The sequence below is a fragment of the Mobula hypostoma genome, chromosome 7 (assembly GCF_963921235.1).
Source record: "Mobula hypostoma chromosome 7, sMobHyp1.1, whole genome shotgun sequence".
Classification (NCBI taxonomy): domain Eukaryota; kingdom Metazoa; phylum Chordata; class Chondrichthyes; order Myliobatiformes; family Myliobatidae; genus Mobula; species Mobula hypostoma.
In genome coordinates this window covers 16,591,375-16,614,891 of record NC_086103.1, presented here as the reverse complement: position 1 = coordinate 16,614,891, position 23,517 = coordinate 16,591,375, and the positions used below count along the sequence as shown (strand labels likewise).

Genomic DNA, 23,517 nt, shown 5'->3' with positions numbered 1-23,517 from the left:
AGACTGACACAGTTTGGTACCAGCAGTGTCACAGGAGTTGCCAGTCAGCGTTGACTCAATGTAGGACTGCCTTAGGGACTCCAGCTCTGGATTTTTCCTCGGGGTTTACTCCCGAAGCCTTTCCTATGAGTGGGTGTAGCCGCAAGGCAGCGGAAGTTTGAGATCAGAGTTTTCCTTCTTCTAGATGAGCTGCCAACCGTGGTTGACGAGCCCCATCTGCCCGATCTACACCCCTCATAATTTTGTATACCTCAAACCTCCAATTCAAGGGAATGAAATCTTAACCTACTCAAACTTTCTCTATAGCTCACTCCTCAAGTCCCAGCAACATCCTTGTAAAGTTTCTCTAAACTCTTCCAAGCTTCTTTATATCTTTCCTGTAGGTAGGTGTCCAGAACTGGGCACGATATTCCAAATGAGGCCTCACCAACACCATACACAACTTCAACATAACATTCCGTCTCCTGAACTCAGTACTTTGATTTACAAAGGCCAATGTGCCAAAAGCTTTCTTTACAACCCTTTTAAGTTCAACACCTCACCCATCTCCTGCGTCTCCGTACATGGATGAACACACTGATCATAACAGGGATCTATCTCTCTCTAGTTACCTAGTTGTTTTTAATACGCTTTCAGAATCTTTTAGGATTCTCCTTTACCTTATGTGCCAGGGGTATCTCATGCCCCTTTGCCCTTACGTGGCCTTTCACCTGGTTGGCAAAGGAAAATCAGGCAGCAAATCACACCGGACGGCTTTCTGGTGAGGAACTGCCAAGGGCTGTACCCAACACATTGTCACTGCTTCAAGGAGAGACCAGGCAGAGATTAAACACACAAAAGATTCTGATGACGCTGGAAATCTTGAACAATACACACAAAATGTTGGAGGGACTTCATAGAACATAGACCATTACAGCACAGTCCACACCCTTTGGTCCACATATGATGTTGTGTCAATCTTTTAATCTACTCCAATATCAATCTAAACTTCCCTCGCACATAGCCCTCCATTTTTCTTTCATCCATGTGCCTAATAAGTGGTTTTTTAAATGCCCCTTATGCATCTCCCTCTAAAGTCCAAGGCTGCCCACTCTAGCTTACACACCTCTATCAAGTCACCTCATGTCCCTTCGCTCCAAAGAGAACAGCCCTGGCTTGCTCAGCCTATCCCCATAAAACTTGCTCTCTAATCCAGGCAGCATCCTGGTAAATCTCCTTTCCACTGCATCTCTGGTCCCAATGAAGGACCTTAGCCCAAAATGTCAAATGTTTATTTCCCTCCAAAGATATTGCCTGACCTGCTGAGTTCCTCCAGCTGGGGAGTAATGGAGGGAGATTGTACGATCAGTGTGTGGTTATTCTGGGGTTGAATGGTGAGTGAAGGAATCAGATTGTGGGATCAGTGGTGGTACGGGATTGGGATTGTGGTGACACCAGAGCTGGATAGTGGGTCTAGATTCGGAATTGTTAAGTCAAGTCACTTTTATATGCATGTATATCGTCAAACAAGACAATGATTCTCTGGAGCAGGGTTTAAAGCACTATAGTACGCATAACACACATATAACACACAATAATTTAGGAAGGTAAGGATAGAATCCACAGATGAATTATCATAAATAAACAAAGTGCATAAATTAAATATTGTAAGAATATTAACAGCTTAACCAGTGACACTTCGAAAGCGATGCAGCAAGGAGCTCAGAAGGTAATTAGGGAGCCAGATTGGAGGGTAGGTAGGTGTGGTGATACTGGAGCCGGATTACGGTGATCCCCGGAGCTGGACTGAGGGGTAAATGGGTGGGTTTGGGATCGGGATTACAGTGATCCCGGAGCTGGATTGAGGGGTAAGTGGGTGGGTTTGGGATCGGGATTACAGTGATCCTGGAGCTGGATTGAGGGGGTAAATGGGTGGGTTTGGGATCAGGATTACGGTGATCCCGGAGCTGGATTGAGGGGTAAATGGGTGGGTACAGGATTTGGATTACAGGTATCCCAGAGCTGGATTGAGGGGTAAATGGGTGGGTACAGGATTCGGATTACGGGTATCCCGGAGCTGGATTGAGGAGTAAGTGGGTGGGTATGGGATCGGAATTACGGTGATCGCGGAGCTGGATAGAGGGGTAAGTGGGTGGGTTTGGGATCGGGATGGCTGTGATCCCGGAGCTGGATTGAGGGCTAAATGGGGGGGTTTGGGATCGGGATGGCTGTGATCCCGGAGCTGGATTGAGGGGTAAGTGGGTGGGTTTGGGATCGGGATTATGGTGATCCCAGAGCTGGATTGAGGGGTAAATGGGTGGGTTTGGGATCAGGATTACGGTAATCCTGGAGCTGGATTGAGGGGTAAATGGGTGTGTACAGGATTTGGATTACAGTGATCCCGGAGCTGGATTGAGGAGTAAGTGGGTGGGTTTGGGATCGGGATGGCTGTGATCGCGGAGCTGGATTGAGGGGTAAGTGGGTGGGTTTGGGATCGGGATGGCTGTGATCCCGGAGCTGGATTGAGGCAAACCAGTACAGTACCTGACGAGGACGCTGAGTGCTCCAAGCGGAGTGACAACAGTGGCCGGAGTGAAGGCGTACGCAGCAAAATTCATCGCTTCTCCCCCGCCCACTGAAAGAGACAGTAGACCAGGAATCAGCACAGAATTTAACACCCAGTCCTCATCCTTCACACTCCACTATTCACTGCTCACTCAGAAATGCCTGCACATGCTGTGTTGGTTAAAGTGCTGTTGACCATTAGATAATAAGACCATAAGGCATAGGAGCAGAATGAGGCCATTCAGCCCATCGAGTCTGCTTTGCCATTCTATCATGGCTGATTTATTTTCCCTCTCAACCCCATTCTCCTGCCTTCTCCCGTAACCTTTGATGCCCTGTTGATAAAGAACTTTCTCCTCGTGTTGGGGAGAACAGTGAAGGAATTATCCAAATTAGGAGATTACTTCAGATTAACATAGTCACACGTGCATCAGCAAATCGAAGCAGAGAGTGAAATGGGATGTCTGAATCAGTGACCAACACAGTCTGAGGATGCGCTGGGGGCAGCCCGTAAGCGTTGCTTTCGGCATGCCCGCAACTCACGAACCCTAATCTGTACAACCCACAGAAACCCCATGCCGTTACTGGGAGAATGTCTGAACTGCTTACAGGCAGCAACAGGAACTGAACCTTGATTGCTGTAAGTGTTACACTACGCTCCCAAGCCACCTGAGCAAGGGTGGTGCACGACACATCGGAAAGCTCCTATCAGAGCTTACAGCGGGATCTGAGCCAGCTAGAAAAATGGGCTGAAAATGGCAGGTGGAATTTAATGCAGACAAGTGTGAGGTGTTTCACTTCGGTAGGACCAACCAGGGTAGGTCTTACACAGTGAACGGGAGGGCACTGAGGAGTGTGGTAGAACAGAAGGATCTGGGAATACAGGGCCATACTTAAGTGAAAGTGGTGTCACAGGTAGATAGGTCATAAAGAAAGCTTTTGGCACATTGGCCTTCATAAATCAATGTATTGAGTATAGGAGATGGGATGTTATGTTGAAGTTGTATAGACATTGGTGAGGCCAGGTTTGAAGTATTGCGTGCAGTTCCGGTCACCCAGCTACAGGAAAAATGTCAATAAAAATGAAAGAATGCAGAGAAAAGTTACAAGGATGTTGTCGGGACTTGAGGACCAGAATGTGAGGGCTTACTTCCCCAGAGTGTAGGAGAATGAGGGAGATTTGATTGATTATACAAAGTTATGAGGGGTATAGATAGGGTAAATGCAAGCAGGCTTTTCCAATAAGGTTGTGTGAGGCTACAACTAGAGGTCATGCGTTAAGGGTAAAAGGTGAGCTGTTTAAGGGGAACAGGGTGGTGAAAGTGTGGTTTCAATTTCAATTTCAACACTTAGGAGAAATTTGGATAGGTACATGGATGGGAGGGGTATGGTCCAGGTGTAGGTTGATGGGATGAGGCAGAGTAATGGTTCAGCATGGACTAGATGGGCCGAAGGATCTTCTTCTGTGCTCCAGTGTTCTATGACCCAGAAGGGAACCTGTGTGTGGCAGTGTTCTCCTACACCCGCTACCCTGCCCTTCCTTGGTGGTGGTTGGAGAGCTGCAGGGCACTTTGGTATGGAGTACAGTCCAAAGGAAAACCGCACTGCGGTGGGACACGGAATAAATGTTGGTGAGAGCCAATCACTTGGCGTATCTGGTCTTTATGACAACCTCCTTCATTACACTGGAGTACACTCCTGTGGGTAAAGATGGAGGAACAAAATTCGGCCTCTTGGCCCACTGAGCCTGCTCTGCGATTTGATCACAGCTGATTTATTATCCCTCTCAACCCCATTCTCCTGCCTTCACCCTGTAACCTTTGATGCCCTGATTAATCAAGAACCTATCAACATCCACCTTAAATATACCCTGACTTGGTCTCCACAGCCGTCTGTGTGTGTCTCTGGCTGAAGAAATTCTTCCTCATCTCTGTTCTAAGTGGATGACCCTCTGTTAATGAGACAGTCCCCTCTGGTCTCAGACTGCCCCAGTATTGACGTAACATCTTCTCCACATCCGCTACTTGAATTGAATTGACTTTATTTCTTACATCCTTCAGATACATGAGGAGTAAAAATCTTTATGTTATCTCTCCATCTAAAAGTGCAATGTGCAATCATTGTAATTTATAATAATTTATAATAAATAGAACAGTCAATGTAACATAGAAATACACTCAAATCAGTGTGAGTTCATCAGTCTGATGGCCTGGTGGAAGAAGCTGTCCTGGAGCCTGTTGGTCCTGGCTTTTATGCTGCGGTACCGATGGTAGCAGCTGGAACAGTTTGTGGTTGGGATGACTCGGGTCTCCAATGATCTTTCGAGTCCTTTTTACACACCTGTCCTTGTAAATGTCCTGAATCATGAGAAGTTCACAACTACAGATGTGCTGGGCTGTCCGCACCACTCTCTGCAGAGTCCTATGATTAAGGGAGGTACAGTTCCCATACCAGGCAGTGATGCAGCCAGTCAGGATGCTCTCAATTGTGCCCCTGTAGAAAGTTCTTAGAATCTGGGGGCCCATACCAAACTTCTTCAACTGTCTGAGGTGAAAGAGACGCTGTTGTGCCTTTTTCACCACACAGCTGGTGTACAGACCATGTGAGGTCCTCGGTGATGTGGATGCCAAGGAACTTGAAGCGGTTTACCCTCTCAACCCCAGATCCATTGATGCCTATAGGGGTTAGCCACTTGATAGGTTTCAATGAGATCCCCCTCATTTTTCACCTTCTGTCTTGGAGCAACACCATAGTGTCGTGGTTAGTGTAAGGCATTACAGTGCCAGTGACCTGGGTTCAATTCCCACCACTAACACCTCAACACAGAAACCAGACCGTAATGGTTGATGCGGTTTGGTGTAGTCGTCACACCAAACCAAACGACCAGTGTTAGTTCAGACATTTAGCTCCCTCTGTACGAAGAGGGAGGGTCGCAAGGCTGGCTGTGGAAGGAGTGGGAATGGGCACCGGGCTAGCAGCCCCATCCTTTAAAAACCCAGAGCTACAGAAATTCCAACACAAGCTCCAAAGACCTCATCCCCGGGAGAGGAAGGATCTTCAAAGACTGGTTAAACCTGGGGGCAACCTGAAAGACTGGACCAGGACTGGGAACTCGGGTCAGCTGCCGTCAACAGCCGATGCTCCACTGGGTGTGATGGGCTTCATTAAGTAAGTAAGAAAGATGTTTATCTCTCTCCGTATGAACAGAATGCAAGGAAAACTTCTCACTGTATTTCGGTACATGTGACAATAGTAAACCAATTTCAATTCCATATTTATCTCTCTCACCAACCATAAACAGTGGGAAAGAGATGCACCTTTCTACAATTCTCTGTGAGGTGGAGTCCCGTATTCTTCATCAAAAAGTAGCATCCATTATGAAGGAACAAACCCCTCACCCCACCCCACCATCCAGGCCATGCTCTTTGCTACCATCAGGAAGGAAGTATAGGAGCCTTAGGATCCACACCACCAGTTACTACCCCTCAACCATCAGCCTCTTGAACCAAAGGGTTTAACTTCTCTCACCCTGTCACCCAACACTTCCCACAACCTATGGACTCACTTTCAAGGATTCTTCATCTCATGTTCTCCGTATTTATTTATTACTATTTTGCTTGTTTTTTGTTGTTTCTTTGTACTTACTATGAGTGCCCACAAGAAAATGAATCTCAGGGTTGTATATGATGACATATATGTACAAGTACTTTGGTCATAAATTTAATTCAAACTTTTTAAACTTTGAAAAACAGTGGGATAAAGTTTCTACTACTCACTGTGAGAAAGAGTTCCTTTAATGCATTCCTAAACTATCTGACCGTAATGTGTAGATTATCACTCCTAGTCCCAGACACTCCAAACAGCAGGAAGAATTTCTCTCTGTCGCTGCTGACAGCCTGAACAATGTGAACCCCCCCAGCAATTCGCATTCCACATTCCAGGGAGATTCACCACTCCTACCATTGTCGAAGGCATCTCTCCAGTAAACCCGAGCTCCTTCCACTTGCCAAGCAAAGTGGTTCTGAATTAAATTGCAAAACCAAGAAGAGTGTCTAGACTGTGAAAAGAGCTTCAAGAAGAAATTTCAAACTGAATGGAGCAAGAAAAATTAAGGATAGTAACATCATTTCACTTAAATCCAGCAACCTATGTCACAGATGTAAATTATTTGCCTCAGTTTCAATGAGGAAGAGAAGTATTTCTGGTCAAAGAACAGGAGTTGCAGTGTGTCAGGAGGTGAGCTGTAATATTATCCCCCATGGTTGTGGTCAGTGTGGTCTTTCAATAATTCAGTAAATTGAAGGTAATTAAATGTCATGGGATCAGCACACTGGGTCTCCGTGTGAAGGACCATAAGATTACAAGAATCAGCTCTTCCATTCCATGGTGGCTGATTTATCATCCTTCTCAACCCCATTCTCCTGCCTTCTCCCTGTAACCTTTGACACTGAGACTATGTACCTCCACTTTAAATACACCCGATGACTTGGTGTCCAGAGCTGTCTGTGGCAACTAATTCCACAAATTCATCAGCTGCTGGCTAAAGAAATTGCTTCTCATCTCTGTTCTAAGGAGAAGCCCGTGGTGTTGCACTCCTAAAGAACACCCAATCACCCTCCACCCCCCGACCTCGGCCTCCCTCCGCACATTGCGTTGGGCTCTGTGACTCCACTTCCAAGCTGAGCTGTGCACTCGGGGGGGGGGGCAGCAGGCGGCGCACTCGGGGGGGCAGCAGGCTGTGCACTCGGGGGGGGCAGCAGGCGACGCACTCGGGGGGCAGCAGGCTGTGCACTCGGGGGGGCAGCAGGCTGTGCACTGGGGGGGCAGCAGGCTGGGCACTCGGGGGGGCAGCAGGCTGGGCACTCGGGGGGGCAGCAGGCTGTGCACTGGGGGGGCAGCAGGCTAGGCACTGGGGGGGGTAGCAGGCTGTGCACTGTGGGGGCAGCAGGCTGTGCACTCGGGGCAGGCAGGCTGGGCACTCGGGGCAGGCAGGCTGGGCACTCGGGGGGGGCAGCAGGCTGGGCACGGGGGGGCAGCAGGCTGTGCACTCGGGGGGGCAGCAGGCGGTGCCCTGGGGGGGCAGCAGGCTGTGCACTCGGGGGGGGCGGCAGGGCTGGGCACTCGGGGGGGGCAGGCTGGGCACTCGGGGGGGGCAGCAGGCTGTGCACTCGGTGGGGGGCAGCAGGTTGGGCACGGGGGGGCAGCAGGCTGTGCACTCGGTGGGTATCAGGCGGTGCACTCGGGGGGTATCAGGCGGTGCACTCGGGGGGGCAGCAGGCTGTGCACTCGGGGGGGCAGCAGGCTGCGCACTCGGGGGGGCAGCAGGCTGCGCACTCGGGGGGTATCAGGCGGTGCACTTGGGGGGGCAGCAGGCTGTGCATTCGGGGGGGGCAGCAGGCGGTGCACTCGGGGGGGGGCAGCAGGCTGCCTGCAAAGTGATCTCCTCATGCTATTTCTGATCCTTCCCTCACCTGTTCACTGAAGGTTAGGAACACCTTGATTAGATTTCCTCTGCAGGAAAAGGCGGCTTTTGTTCATGCAGCACTGCAGGTGGCCTTGGGCACGACAGGGCTGACGAATCATTGTCAGGAACAGCTTCCGGGGACACTGTTCTCCACGTCTCTCATTTCCAATCCTTCCTCTCCCAGGGACGAGGTATTTGGAGCTTCAGTTGGTGTTTCTGCGGCTCTGGGTTTTTACAGGGTGGGGTTGCTGGCTGCAAACTCAATGCTGCCCCTTTTGCAGCCGGTACTTGGGACCATCCCTCCCATCCCTCTTCATACAGAGGGAGGTAAATGGCTGAATGAACATCGACAGCTTGGTTTGCTGTGATGGCTGCACCATTACTGTCTGGTTACGCATGAAGGTGCGATTTGGTGGGAATTGAACCCTGGTCACTGGGACTGCAATGTGTCACACTAACCGGGACACAACCGTGCCACGCTGCCCAAGACAGGTAGCAAAGGGTCTCATTGATAGAGTGGATGTGGAGAGGATGCTACATCTTTGGGAGGGAGAGTCTACATCCAACAACAGCATTTCCAGCCAAAGACACCTTAAGTACAGACACTCCTGTGCCTAACGTCACTTTGTGGACATACAATCCATCTGTGTATATAAGCTATCCTATGTATTATACCTACTAGTCTCCCTTCTGCAGCTACCCCTGCAGGCGGCGGAAATGTGACATCTGCCCACTCACCTCCATGCAGGGCTCCAATCAGCCCTTCCGGGAGAGGAAACACTTCCCCTGCCAGTCTCTCGGAGTGGTCTATCGTATCTGGTGCTCTCCATGCAGCTTGCTGTATATTGCTGGGACCCGATGTAAATTGGGGGACCACTTTGTCAAGCACTTCCTCTCCATCCGCAAAGAGCAGAATTCCTGGTGGAATTCCAGTTCTGACATATCAGTCCGTGGCCTCCTCTTGTGCCAAGGGCGGGGGGCCACCCTCAGGGTGGAGGACAAACACCTTGTATTCCATCTGGTAGCCTCCAACCTGATGACAGGAACATTGATTTCCCTAACCGCCAGCTATTTTCCCCCACCCCTCCTTCTTTTTCCATTCCCTATTCTGGTCCCCTTTCAGGCCTTTTCTTCTCCCCTCTGGCCGATCACCTTCCCCGGGTTCCCTTTCTCCCGTGGTCCATTCTCGGATTCCTTCCTCTGCAGCTCTTGACCTTTCCCACGCACCTGGCTTCACCTCTCACCTTCCAGCTCGCCCCCTTCCCCTCCTCCAACCTCCTCATTCTGGTATCGTCCCTATTCCTTCCCCGTCCCGATGAAAGGTCTTGACCCGGTTTTAAATTATGATCGTGTTCCTTATCCTGTGGTTTTTTTGCTGCATTGCATCTGGAAAAACACTTATTTTATTTTATTCATTTAGAGACACAGCACAGAACGGGCCCTTCCAGCACAGCGAGCCACACTGCCTGATTAAACGAGTCTGCCGTCACGGCGATTTACGGTGGCTTGTTATGATATGATTATGATTTGAGGACACGTAGTCCTCCTTTATTGTCATTTAGTTATGCATGCATTAAGAAATAACAATGTTTTTCCAGAATGATATCACAGAAACACATGACAAACCAACTTAAAAACTAACAAAAAACACATGATTATTACATATACAAATGTTTGCAGTTACAACAGCGCAAAGCAATACCGTAATTTGATTTAAAAAAACCATGGGCATGGTAAAAGTCTCAAGGTCTCTCGAAAGTCCCATCATCTCACGCAGACGGTGAACCTCCAGCGCCGCCAACTTGCCGATGCAGCATCCTGGAAGCATCCGACCACAGTCCGACTCCGAGTCCGTCCGAAAACTCCGAGCCTCCGACCAGCTCTCCGACACCGAGCACTGAGCACCATCTCTGCCGAGCGCTTCGACCCCGGCCCCGGCAACAGGCGATAGGCAAAGCCGAGGATTTGGGGCCTTCGTCTCCGGAGATTCTCGATCGCACAGTAGCAGCGGCAGCGTAGCAGGCATTTCAGAAGTTACTCCAGGTGTACCTCCGTACTCTCATGGCTGTCTCTATCAAATCAGGATTGTGCACGGCCCCCCTAGTTACACATACGATATTCATCCGGAACGGCCGCACGTGCTGCATTGCGCCGCCATCTTAACCGATACACCTTTGGACTGTGGGAGGAAACCAGAGCACCCGGAGGCAACCCGCATGCACATGGGAAGGAACGTACAAACTCCTTGGAGAGGACGCTGGAATTGAACTCCACAAGTCCTATTAGCATGGCGCTAACCACTATGTTACTGTGGCGCCCCAATTATTTTGTTCTCCTTTATACACGTGTACTGGAAATGACATTAAAGATCATGAATTCGGAAAAGGATTTTACTCACTGGTCAGCAGACCCGCCCACCACATCCAGTCCTTCAGGTAACCATGACCACCTTCTCCTGTAACACACAAACAGCTACGCTCAAAGCTCGGTCTCAACTCAGGGGTGGCAGGGGGGTGCGTTGTGCTGGTGTTGGGGCTGGGAGCTATGAGAGAGGGAGGGGATTCAGGTGAGGGAGTGTGTCAGGGAGGGGTTTGGTTCAGACCATAAGACATAGGAAAAGAATTAGGCTATTCAGCCCATCATGTCTGCTACGCCATTCCATCATGGCTAATCTATTATCCCTCTCAACCCCATTCTCTTGCTGTCTCCCCGTAACCTTTCACACCCTGATTAATCAAGAACCTATCAACCTCCCCTTTAAATATACCCAACGACTTGGCCTCCACAGCTGTCTGAGGTCGTAAATTCCACAGATCTATCTCTTCGGGCTACAGAAATTCCTCCTTCTCATCTCTGTTCTAAAGGGACTTCCCTCTATTCTGAGGCTGTGCCCTCTGGTCCTAGACTCTCCCACTATAGGAAACATCCTCTCCACAGCCACTCTATCTGTGCCCTCTGGTCCTAGACTCTCCCACTATAGGAAACATCCTCTCCACATCCACTCTATGTAGACTTTTCAATATTCGATAGGTTTCTATGAGATTCCCCCCTTATTCTTCTAAGCTCCATTGTGGAGAGAGTGCAGAGGAGATTTACAAGGATGTTGCCTGGATTGGAGATGTACCTGATAAGAATAGGTTGAGTGAACTTGGCCTTTTCTCCTTGGAGCGACAGAGGATGAGAAGTGACCTGATAGAGGTGTATAAGATGATGAGAGGCATTGATCGTGTGGATAGCCAGAGGCTTTTTCCCAGGGCTGAAATGGCTAACACGAGGGGGCATAGTTTTTATGTGCTTGGAAATAGGTACCGAGGGGATGTCAGAGGTAAGTTTTTCACACAGAGAGTGATGGGTGTGTGGAATGCACTGCCAGTGACAATGGTGGAGGCAGATACAATAGGGTCTTTTAAGAGACTCTTAGATAGGTACATGGAGCTTAGAAAAATAGAGGGCTAAGCGCTAGGGAAATTCTAGGCAGTCTCCAGAGTAGGTTACATGGTCAGCACAACATTGTGGGCCAAAGGGCCTGTAATGAGCTGTTCAATGAGTACAGGCCCGGAGACATCAAATGCTCCACAAACATTAACCCTTTCATTCCCGGAATCAATCTCGTGAACCTCCTCTGGACACCCCCACCCCAATGCCAGTGTATCTTTTTTCAGATAAGGAGCCCTAAACTGCTCACAATATTCCAAGTGCAGTCCAACCTAAGATCACATCCTTACTTTCATATTCTAGTCCTTTCAAAATGAATGTTAACATTGCACTGGCCTTCCTTACCACTGACTCAACCTGCAAGTTAACCGTCAGGGAATCCTGCACAAGGACTCTCAAGTCTCTTTGCACCTCAGATTTCTATTTAGGTGGACTCGGGTTAAGTAAGATGTGTGGGTATAGATTTGGGTTAAAGTTTCAGGTGGGGAAGGGGATTTAGTGTGGGGGGAGGTTTTGGTTAGGATGCAGGGAGGTTAAGGGGTGTTTGCAAAGTCCTTGGATAACACTTCAGATATAGGGAAACTTTGATGCTTAAACAATCTCTCCATGACAGGACTTGAGAACAGACACTCTGAATCAAGGTGGCAAAGAGGAGACTTGTGGGCACTGAGGGAATGTGAGGATTAGGAAATATTACACTTGGGAATATGGATATACCACAACACAGGAGGGGTGGTACTCAGGGAGGGTCACACTGTGGGAGGGGCGGTACTGATGTACTGAGGGAGGGTCACACTATGGGAGGGGCAGTACTGAGGGAGGGTCACACTGTGGGAGGGACGGTACTGAGGGAGGGTCACACTGTGGGAGGGGTGGTACTGAGGGAGGGTCACACTGTGGGAGGGGTGGTACCGAGAGAGGGTCACACTGTGGGAGGGGTGGTACTGAGGGAGGGTCACACTGTGGGAGGGGTGGTACTGAGGGAGGGTCACACTGTGGGAGGGGCGGTACCGAGAGAGGGTCACACTGTGGGAGGGGTGGTACTGAGGGAGGGTCACACTGTGGGAGGGGTGGTACTGAGGGGGTCACACTGTGGGAGGGGTGGTACTGAGGGAGGATCACACTGAGGGAGGGGTGGTACTGAGGGAGGGTCACACTGTGGGAGGGACGGTACTGAGGGAGGGTCCCACTATGGGAGGGGCGGTACTGAGGGAGGGTCACACTATGGGAGGGGTGGTACTGAGGGAGGGTCACACTGTGGCAGGGGTGGTACTGAGGGAGGGTCACACTGTGGGAGGGGTGGTTCTGAGGGAGAGTCTCACTGTGGGAGGGGCGGTACTGAGGGAGGGTCACTGTGGGATGGGCAGTACTGATGTACTGAGGGAGGGTCACACTGAGGGAGGGGTGGTACTGAGGGAGGGTCACAGTGGGGGACGGTCACTGTAGAAACAGACACTCCCCCCTCACCTGCTCTAACTCTGCCATCATCAGCCAGCCGCAGCAGCCCCTTCTTCTTGAGGATGACACTGATCCCGATCAGGATGCTGGAGACGGAGGCCAAGGCCAGGCCAATGTAAAAGTCTGGATCCCTCCAGGGGGGCAGGAGAGCCAGCGTCGCGTTCTGGTTGCTCACCTGGACCACACTGCACAGCTCCTGGCAAGAATCCAAGGAGCACTCCAGTGCCGCGAACACCCCTGGGGAGAGAGCAGAGCTGGAGTAACGGATGTGAACACCTTGTCACCAAAATCTCCAAGAGGCTTCTATTGGAGTGTGTCCTGACTGGTCCAATCTATAGATGCAAGACTAGGGAGCTGGTGGTAGACCTGAGGAGAGCTAAGGTACCGGTGACCCCTGTTCCCATCCAGGGGGTCAGTGTGGACATGGTGGAGGATTACAAATACCTGGGGATATGAATTGACAATAAACTGGACTGGTCAAGGAACACTGAGGCTGTCTACAAGAAGGGTCAGAGCCGTCTCTATTTCCTGAGGAGACTGAGGTCTTTTAACATCTGTCGGATGATGCTGAGGATGTTCTGCGAGTCTGTGGTGGCCAGTGCGGTCGTGTTTGCTGTTGTGTGCTGGGGCAGCAGGCTGAGGGTGGCAGACACCAACAGAATCAACAATCTCATTCGTAAGGCCAGTGATGTTGTGGGGATGGAACTGGACTCTCTGACGGTGGTGTCTGAAAAGAGGATGCTGTCCAAGTTGCATGCCATCTTGGTCAATGTCTCCCATCCACTACATAATGTACTGATTGGGCACAGGAGTACATTCAGCCAGAGACTCATTCCACCGAGATGCAACACAGAGCGTCATAGGAAGTCATTCCTGCCTGTGGCCATCAAACGTTACAACTCCTCCCTTGGAGGGTCAGACACCCTGAGCCAATAGGCTGGACCTGGATTTATTTCATAATTTACTGGCATAATTTACATATTACTATTTAACTATTTATGGTTTTATTACCATTTATTATTTATGGTGCAACTGTAACAAAAACCAATTTCCCCCGGGATCAATAAAGTATGACTATGACTATGAGGTTGGAGTGTGTCCTGACTGGTCACTTCTCTGCCTGGTATGGAAACTCCAATGCCCAGAGAGAGAAAAGACTACAGAAGGTGGTGAATACAGTTCAGTACATCACGGGTAAAGACTTCACCACCATTGGGCACATCTACATGAACAATGTCACAGGAAAGTAGTGGATACGGCCAGTCCATCTCAGGTACAGACCTCCCCACCATTGGGCACATCTACATGCAGTGTTGTCACAGGAAAGCAACATCAATCATCATGGACTCCCACCATTGAAGCCATCCTATTGTCCGTCCATCCGTCCGTTCATCCATCCCATAGGATGATGATGGTTCTTTTCAGTCAGTTAGTGGGGTAGGACCCCACTCCTCAGAAAGGAACAGCGTGTGCGTGAGTGGATTTTAGGTGAGTAGGGGGTTGCCCAGGTCCAGACCCACCCTCTCGACATCCCCTCCCGGATCCAGCGGCATGGTGGGGTCCAAGATGGCTGGGGGAAGTTCTGTTGCAGTGAATGGCCAGACCAAGCTTCGATGCAAGGGATGCCCTTTCTGTGCTTCACGGCACGTGTTTGCTAGATGGCCGTTGACCCTATGAGAGGGCTCATCCGCCCTTTGACAGGTCTTGTTTTTCGTCCTGCAGGGTGTCTAGCCACCCTCCTCATCAGGCAAGCCTGGTGGGGGAGCCGGTTTAGTCACTGACCACCCGACCATGAGACAGGTAGTACTGGGTTACATGGTACCAGTGACACTCAGACGAGTGATCTCTTTTCTTTTCTTCCTCGCTACTACCACTGGGCAGGAGGTACAGGAGCCTCAGAACTCACACCACCAAGTTTGGGAACAGTTATTACCCCTCAACTATCAGGCTATTGAACCAGCATGGATAACATCACTTATCCCAACACTGAACCGAATCCACAATCTACAGACTCACTTTCAAGGACTTGACACCTCATGTTCACAGTATTATTTATTTATTTATGATTATTATTTGTTTCTTTCCTGTATCTGGACAATTTATCTCCTTATGCTCATTTGTTGTTTGTCAGTCTTTGCTCATGTATTTTTTTTTCATAAATTACTACTCGCGGTAAAAGAGAGGCAAGACTGCGCAGGCGCGTGACGTTAGCTAGCAGAGCGGGGAAAGTTTAAAAAGAAGACCACCGTATCCAGCGGGCAGCGGAGTGAGAGGTGGCAGAGTGATAGGGCTTTGGCTCAACGGGATTAGGCAGTAATGAGGCGAGGTAGGTTTACCTGTGTTAATTGCGGAAAGGAAGTATGTGTGTGAGGCCAGTTTTCTGTGCTCGGTGTCAGATGTGGAAGATTCCGGAGTCTCCCTGTCTCCCAGACGGCCATATCTGCACCCGGTGTGTCAAGCTGCAGCTCCTAAGGGACCGTGTTAGGGAACTGGAGTTGCAGCTCGATGACCTTCGTTTGGTCAGGGAGAGCGAGGAGGTGATAGAGAGGAGTTACAGGCAGGTGGCCACACCGGGGCCACGGGAGACAGACAAGTGGGTCACAGTCAGGAGGGGGAATGGGAAGAGTTAGATACTGGAGAGTACCCCTTGGCTGTCCCCCTGAACAATAAATACTCCTGTTTGAGTACTGTCAGGGGGGGCAGCCTACCTGGGGGAAGCGACAGTGGCCGTGCCTCTGGCACAGAGTCTGGCCCAGAGGCTCAGAAGGGTAGGGAAAGGAAGAGGAAGGCAGTAGTGATAGGGGACTCTATAGTTAGGGGGTCAGACAGGCGATTCTTTGGACGCAGGAAAGAAACTGGTAGTTTGCCTCCAAGGTACCAGGGACTGGGATGTTTCAGATCATGTCCAAAATAACCTGCAGTGGGAGGGAGAACAGCCAGAGGTCGTGGTACATATTGGTACCAACAACATAGGTAGGAAAAGGGAAGAGGTCCTGAAAACAGACTACAGGAAGTTAGGAAGGAAGTTGAGAAGCAGGACAGCAAAGGGAGTAATCTCGGGATTACTGCCTGTGCCATACGATAGTGAGTAAAAGAATAGACAGAGGTGGAGGATAAATGCGTGGCTGAGCGATTGGAGCAGGGGGCAGGGATTCATATTTCTGCATCATTGGGACCTCCTTTGGGGCAGGTGTGACCTATACAAAAAGGATGGGTTGCACTTGAATCCCAGGGGGACCAATATCCTGTTGGGGAGGTTTGCTAAGGCTACTGGGGAGAGTTTAAACTAGAATTGTTGGGGGGTGGGAACCAAACTGAAAAGACTGGGGAAGAAGCTGTAATAAATCTAGTCAAGAAGAAAAGAAAAGCTTACAAAAGGTTCAGGGAGCTAGGAAATGTTAGAGATCTAGAAGATTATAAGGCTAATAGGAAGGAGCTTAAAAAGGAAATTAGGAGAGCCAGAGGGGCCATGAGAAGGCCTTGGCGGGCAGGATTAAGGAAAATCCCAAGGCATTCTACAAGTGTGTGAAGAGCAAGAGGATAAGACATGAAAGAATAGGACCTGTCAAGTGTGACAGTGGGAAAATGTGTATGGAACCGGAGGAAATAGCAGAGGTACTTAATGAATACTTTACTTCAGTATTCACTATGGAAAAGGATCTTGGTGATTGTAGTGATGACTTGCAGCGGACTGAAAAGCTTGAGCATGTAGATATTAAGAAAGAGGATGTGCTGGAGCTTTTGGAAAGCATCAAGTTGGATAAGTCGCCGGGACCGGATGAGATGTACCCCAGGCTACTGTGGGAGGCGAGGGAGGAGATTGCTGAGCCTCATCAATGGGGATGGGAGAGGTTCTGGAGGATTGGAGAGTTGCGAAAGTTGTTCTTTTATTCAAGAAAGGGAGTAGAGACAGCCCAGGAAATTATAGACCAGTGAGTCTTACTTCAGTGGTTGGTAAGTTGATGCAGAAGATTCTGAGAGGCAGGATTTATGAATATTTGGAGAGGTATAATATGGTTAGGAATAGTCCTCATGGCTTTGTCAAGGGCAGGTCATGCCTTACGAGCCTGATAGAATTTTTTGAGTATGTGACTAAACACATCAGAAACATAGAAACATAGAAAACCTACAGCACAATACAGGCCTTTTGGCCTACAAAGTTGTGCCGAACATGTTCCTACCTTAGAAATTACTAGGTTTACCTATAGCCCTCTACTTTTCTAAGCTCCATGTACCTATCCAGGGGTCTCTTAAAAGACCCTATCGTATCCGCCCCCACCACCGTTGCCGGCAGCCCATTCCACACACTCACCACTCTCTGAGTAAAAACTTACCCTGACATCTGCTCTGTACCTACTTCCCAGCACCCTAAACCTGTGTCCTCTTGTGGCAACCATTTCAGCCCTGGGAAAAAGCCTCTGACTATCCACACGATCAATGCCTCTCATCATCTTATATACCTCTATCATTGATGAAGGAAGAGCAGTAGATGTAGTGTATATGGATTTCAGCAAGGCATTTGATAAGGTACTCCATGCAAGGCTTATTGAGAAAGTAAGGAAGCATGGGATCCAAGGAGACCTTGCTTTGTGGATCCAGAACTGGCTTGCCCACAGAAGGCAAAGAGTGGTTGTAGATGGGCCATATTCTGCATGGAGGCTGGTGACCAGTGGTGTGCCTCAAGGATCTGTTCTGGGACCCCTTCTCTTCATGATTTTTATAAATGACCTGGATGAGGAAGTGGAGGGATGGGTTAGTAAGTTTGCTGATGCCACAAAGGTTGGAGGTGTTGTGGATAGTGTGGAAGACTGTCGGAGGTTACAGCGGGACATTGATAGGATGCAAAACTGGGCTGAGAAGTGGCAGATGGAGTTCAACCCAGATAAGTGGTTCATTTTGGTAGGTCGAATACGATGGCAGAATATAATATTAGTGGTAAGACTCTTGGTAGTGTGGAGGATCAGAGGGATCTTGGGGTCCGAGTCCATAGGATGCTCAAAGCAGCTGCACAGGTTGACTCTGTGATTAATAAGGCATACGGTGCATTGGCCTTCAGCAATTGTGGGATTAAGTTTAAGAGCCGAGAGGTAATGTTGCAGCTTTATAGGACCCTGGTCAGACCCCATTTGGAGTACTGTGCTCAGTTCTGGTTGCCTCACTACAGGAAGGATGTGGAAAGCATAGAAAGGGTGCAGAGGAGATTTACAAAGATGTTGCCTGGATTGGGGAGCATGACTTATGAAAACAGGTTGAGTGAACTCGGCCTTTTCTCCTTTGAGCGACAGAGGATGAGAGGTGACCTGATAGAGGTGTATAAGATATTGAGAGGCATTGATCGTTTGGATAGTCAGAAGCTTTTTCCCAGGGCTGAAATGGTTGCCACAAGAGGACACAGTTTTAAGGTGCTTGGATACAGAGGAGATGTCAGGGGTAAGTTTTTTACTCAGAGAGTGGTGCGTGTGTGGAATGGGCTGCCAGCAACGGTGGTGGAGGCGGATGTGATAGGGTCTTTTAAGAGACTTTTGGATAGGTACATGGAGCTTAGAAAGATAGAGGACTATGGGTAAGCCTAGTAATTTCTAAGGTAGGGACATGTTCGGCACAACTTAACACAATACCTACAGTATTGTGCTGTAGGTTTTCTATGTTTCTAAATTCTGTTGTATTTTTTAATTTCCCTGTAAATGCCTGCATGAAAATGAATTACTCTGGCAATGATAGAATTTCCCAAGCCCAGCTGTGGAAGGAGGAGGGTTAGCAACAACCCAGAGCTACAGAAACATCAACAGAAGGTCCAAAGCCCTCATCCCGAGGAGAAGAAGGATCTTCACCTGGGAGACACATGAAGTTGTGTGGTGAAAGTGGAGCTACAGGGCCAGTTGACCTTTGGCCCAGGACAGAGGGCTTTGATGGTGGCCTATGCCCCAGCAGGGGTGATGGGCTTAAGAGGAAAGAAAAGAGTATATATTTTAATAATAAGTTTTACTTTGAACTCTGAACTTTGTGGTGGCCAGTCACCATCTCTCCTGTTCCATCTGACCCATTCCCTTATCTCCCTGTACCGTCACAGAGTAACGGGATATCTTGGCTCCAGGCTACTGCTCACATACCACAGCAGGTGAGTCACCTGTCCAAATGTGCAACAGTTACACCTGAACCATGCTTGATCCACCATCGTTACCGGGAGGTTTACTGATGCTTTTAGCATGGCTTTACACTTACAGTCACATATAGAGGTGTGCTCGGGTACATGGGAAGAATGCAAGGCCAAATTGCATCAAATCTGATTGATAGGACATTACAGCACTGTACATAAAGTAGTGCCAATCCTTTTATCTACTCCCAGATCAACCTAACCCTTCCCTCCCACATAGCCCGCCATTTTTCTTCCACCCATGTGCCTATCTGAGAGTCTGTTCTATGTCTCTGCCCCTAACATCAGCCCTGGCAGCACTTTCCACAGACCCGCCACTCTGTGTCAAAAATCTACCCCCCTGACATCGCCCTATGCTTTCCTCCAATCTCCTTAGAATGATGACAAGGCCGATGAATGAGAGGGTGGATGCATACATTGAGATGTGATATTGCTGTTACAGAGACGTCAGGCAGGATCAGCAACACAGCACCCGCCAGGTATAGAACTCTCAGGAGCGGCTTGGGCATGTGAAAGATGAGGTGGCATTGCGAGCACACACACAAAATGCCGGAGGAACTCAGCGGGTCAGGCAGCGTCTATGCAGGGGAATAAAGAGCCGAGACCCTTCATCAGGACTGGAAAGGGAGGAGATGGAGGCCACTGTTTCAGGAACAGCTTCTTCCCCTCAAACATCAGTTTTCTGAACCCATGTCCACTACCTGAATTTGTTTTTGCTCTGTTTGCACTAATCTATTTTTTTTTATATACTGTATATTTTGTCATTTGAATTTATATATTTTTTATTCTTATATATTGCAATGTACTGCTGCCACAGAACAAATTCCATGACATACAGTACGCCAGTGATATTAAAGCTGGCTAATTCTGAATAAAAGGGTTGAAGGAGAGATGGAGCAGAGGCTGGCTCTAGGTGAGTCTGGGGGGGGGATACTGATTTACTCATAAGGAGGAGAAGATGGCAATACGACGCAGCTCACAGTGACCACTCTGGTGGTGATGTCTGTTATTTGTCAACTAGGATGCCGTGCACAATCCTGATTTGATGGAGACGGACGTGAGAGTACGGAGGAACATCTGGTGAAACTTCTGAAATGCCTGTTTCACTGCTGCTGCTACTGTGTGGTCTAGAATCTCCGGAGGATCTTTATTGATTACAGCTCAGCATTCGATACCATCATCCCCTCAGAACTAATCAATAAGCTTCAACATCTTGGCCTCAATTTCCTCACTTGCAAACCCCAGTCAGTTTGGATTGGCAACAACATCTCCTCTACAATCTCCATCAGCACACGTGCACCACAGGGCTGTGTGCTTAGCCCCCTGTTCTACTCACTTTACACTTATGACTGAGGCTTAGCACAGCTCCAATGCCAGATTTCAATTTGCTGACGTCAACCTTTTATTGGCCAAATCAAAGGTGGCGACGAATCAGCATATACGAAGGAGATTGAAAATCTGGCTCAGTGGCACCAAAACAACAACCTCTTACTCAATGTCAGCAAGACCAAGGAGCTGATTATTGATCTCAGGATGAGGAACCCAGACAGCCAGCCCTCACTGGAGGATCAGAGGTGGGGATGGTCAATAACTTCAAATTCCTCGGTTTGGAGGACCTGTCCTGGGCCCACACATAAAAGACATTACGAAGAAAGTATGGCGACACCTCTGCTTCCTTAGAAGTTTGTAAAGGTTCAACATGACATCTAAACCTTTGACGCAGTCCTATAGATGTGTGGTGGAGAGAATATTGACTGGCCGCATCACAGCCTGGTATGGAAATACCAATGCCCTTGAACAGAAAATCCTACAAAAAGTACTGGAGGCAGCCCAGTCCATCACGGGTAAAGCTCCCCACCACTGAGCACATCTACATGGAGTGCTTTCACAGGAAAGCAGCATCCATCATCAGCGACAACCACCACCCAGGCCATGCTCTCTTCTCACTGCTGCCATTGAGGTGGAGGTACAGGAGCCTCAGGACCCACACCACCAGGTTCAGGAACAGTTACTACCCCTCAACCATCAGGAAGGAGGTACAGGAGCCTCAGGACCCACACCACCAGGTTCAGGAACAGCTACTACCCCTCAACCATCAGGAGGTACAGGAGCCTCAGGACCCACACCACCAGGTTCAGGAACAGTTACTACCCCTCAACCATCAGGAGGTACAGGAGCCTCAGGACCCACACCACCAGGTTCAGGAACAGTTACTACCCCTCAACCACCAGGGTCTTGAACCAGTGAGACGACTTCACTCACCCCATCACTGAATATTGCAGTTATTATTATTATTACTGTATTTGCACAGTTTGTTGTCTTTTGCACATTGGTTGTTTTTCCGTCCTGTTGGGTGCAGACTTTAATTGATTCTATTGTGTTTGCTTTGTAAGCCCATAAGAAGATGAATCTCAGGGTTATATATGGAGACATACTGTATATAAGACCATAAGATACAGGAGCAGAAGTAGTCCATTTGCCGCTGTCATTTCATCACGGATAACCCAAATTTTCCTATCAGCCTGAATCTCCTTCCTTCTCCCATATCCCTCAATGACCTGACCCATCAAGAATCTATCGACCTCCGCTTATATACATAAAGGCTTGGCCTCCACCGCTGCCTGTGGCAAAGAATTCCACAAATTCGCCACCCTCTGGCTAGAGAAATTCCTCCTCGTCTCCATTCTAAAGGGACACCCCTCTACTCTGAGGCAGTGTCCTCTGGTCTTAAGACTCTCCCACCATAGGAAACACCCTTTCCATATCCACCTTATCAAGGCCTTTCAAATCTCTTACTAGCTCTTCTTTTAGTTAGTCCTGATGAAGGGTCTCGGCCCAAAACGTCGACTGTACCTCTTCCCAGAGATGCTGCCTGGCCTGCTGCGTTCACCAGCAACTTTGATGTGTGTTGCTTGAATTTCCAGCAACTGCAGAATTCCTCGTGTTTGTGCTTTCACCATTCGATACGTTTCAATGAGGTCACACTTCATTCTTCTGAATTCTAGTGAAAACAGTCCCAGAGCTATGAAACCCTTTTCATATGACAAGCCATTCAATCCTGGAATCGTTTTTGTGAACCTCCTTTAAATCCTCTCCAGTTTCAGCACATTCTTTCTAAGGTAAAGGGTCCAAAACTGCTCACAATACTCCAAGGGAGGCCTCACCAGTGTTTTATAAAGTCTCAACTTCACATCCCTGCTTTTATATTCTCGTCCTCTTGAAATGAATGCTAACAATAGTAGAGGTCATGGGTTAAGGGTGAAAGGTGAAAAGTTTAAAGGGAACCTGAGGGGGAACTTCTTCATTCGGAGCTTGGTGAGAGAGTGGAACAATTTGCCAGCGCAAGTGGCGGATGTGGGTTCAATTCAACATTTAAGAGGAAATTAGATAGGCACGTGGATGAGAGGGGTGTGGCGGGCTTGGGTCCGGGTGTGGGTCGATGGGACCAGGCAGAGTGACAGTCTGGCATGGACTGATGACCCAAAGGTTTATTTCTATAATTCTTTGAGTCTAAGTATATCAAAAGCAAGAAGGTAACCAGAGAAGGTCTGCAACCAAAAGGAACAAGCAATGGGCGACGGTTCACATTAACACATCTTGTCCCCATGCTCCAAGCAGGAAATTATTCTTGTTGGAGAATTCTGAGGAAGGTGTAGTGGTGAAATTCTAGAGCATGTTGAGATTTAAAAGGAGAATCCATTAGATATCTGACAAGTTTAATACAGGTGGATCCACAGGGTCTGATGAGTTGAGGCCAGGCTGCCAAGGGAGGGAGAGGGAGATTTTTAAATATCTGCTGACCACGGGTGAGAAGTTAGGTGACAGGAAGATGGGAAATCCAGATGACTGGAGGACAGGAAATCCTGTCCCTTTGCTCAAGAAGACACAGAGAAAACAGGTAATTCAAAAACACAAGAGATTCTGCAGATACTGGAAATTCAGAGCAACACACACAAAATGCTGGAGGAACTCAGCAGGTCAGGCAGCACCTGTGGAGAGGAATAAACAATTGATGTTTTGGGCCGAGTCCTGATGAACAGACTCAGCTCAAGACGTCAACTGTTCATTTCCCTCTGTAGATATTGTCATAACATGCCGAGCTCCTCCAGCATTTTGTGTGTGTAACCAGGTAATTACAATTATAGGCCAGTGAACACACAAAATGCTGGAGGAGCTCGGCCGACCAGTAAGCATCTTTGGGAGAGAGACATTTCAGGCCTAGACCCTTCATCTGGACTGGAGAAAAGGAAAGATGAGGAGTCAGAGTTAGAAGGTGGGACAGAGGAGAGAGAGAAACACAAGGTGATAGGTGAAACCGAGAGGGGCAGGGGGGAGCGTAGAGAGGTGAAGGAAAGAGCTGGGCAGTTAATAGGTGAAAGACATAAAGGGCTGGAGAAGGAGGGAATCTGATAGGAGAGGATAGAAGGCCATGGAAGAAAGGGAAGGGGGAGGAGCACCAGAG

At 48.9% G+C, this 23,517-nt stretch overlaps 1 protein-coding gene across 1 annotated transcript in view; it reads right to left on the bottom strand.

Annotated features, from left to right (window-relative positions):
• Positions 1 to 23,517, bottom strand: part of LOC134348848 (magnesium transporter NIPA2-like) — a 31,474-nt gene that overhangs the window by 5,276 nt on the left and 2,681 nt on the right. The window contains exons 2-4 of the mRNA XM_063052629.1: positions 12,911 to 13,138; positions 10,407 to 10,463; positions 2,524 to 2,614 (exon numbers count right to left, since the gene is read on the bottom strand). Coding sequence (XP_062908699.1) covers positions 2,524 to 2,614; positions 10,407 to 10,463; positions 12,911 to 13,138 — 376 coding nt within the window. The remainder of the gene's footprint in view (positions 1 to 2,523; positions 2,615 to 10,406; positions 10,464 to 12,910; positions 13,139 to 23,517) is intronic.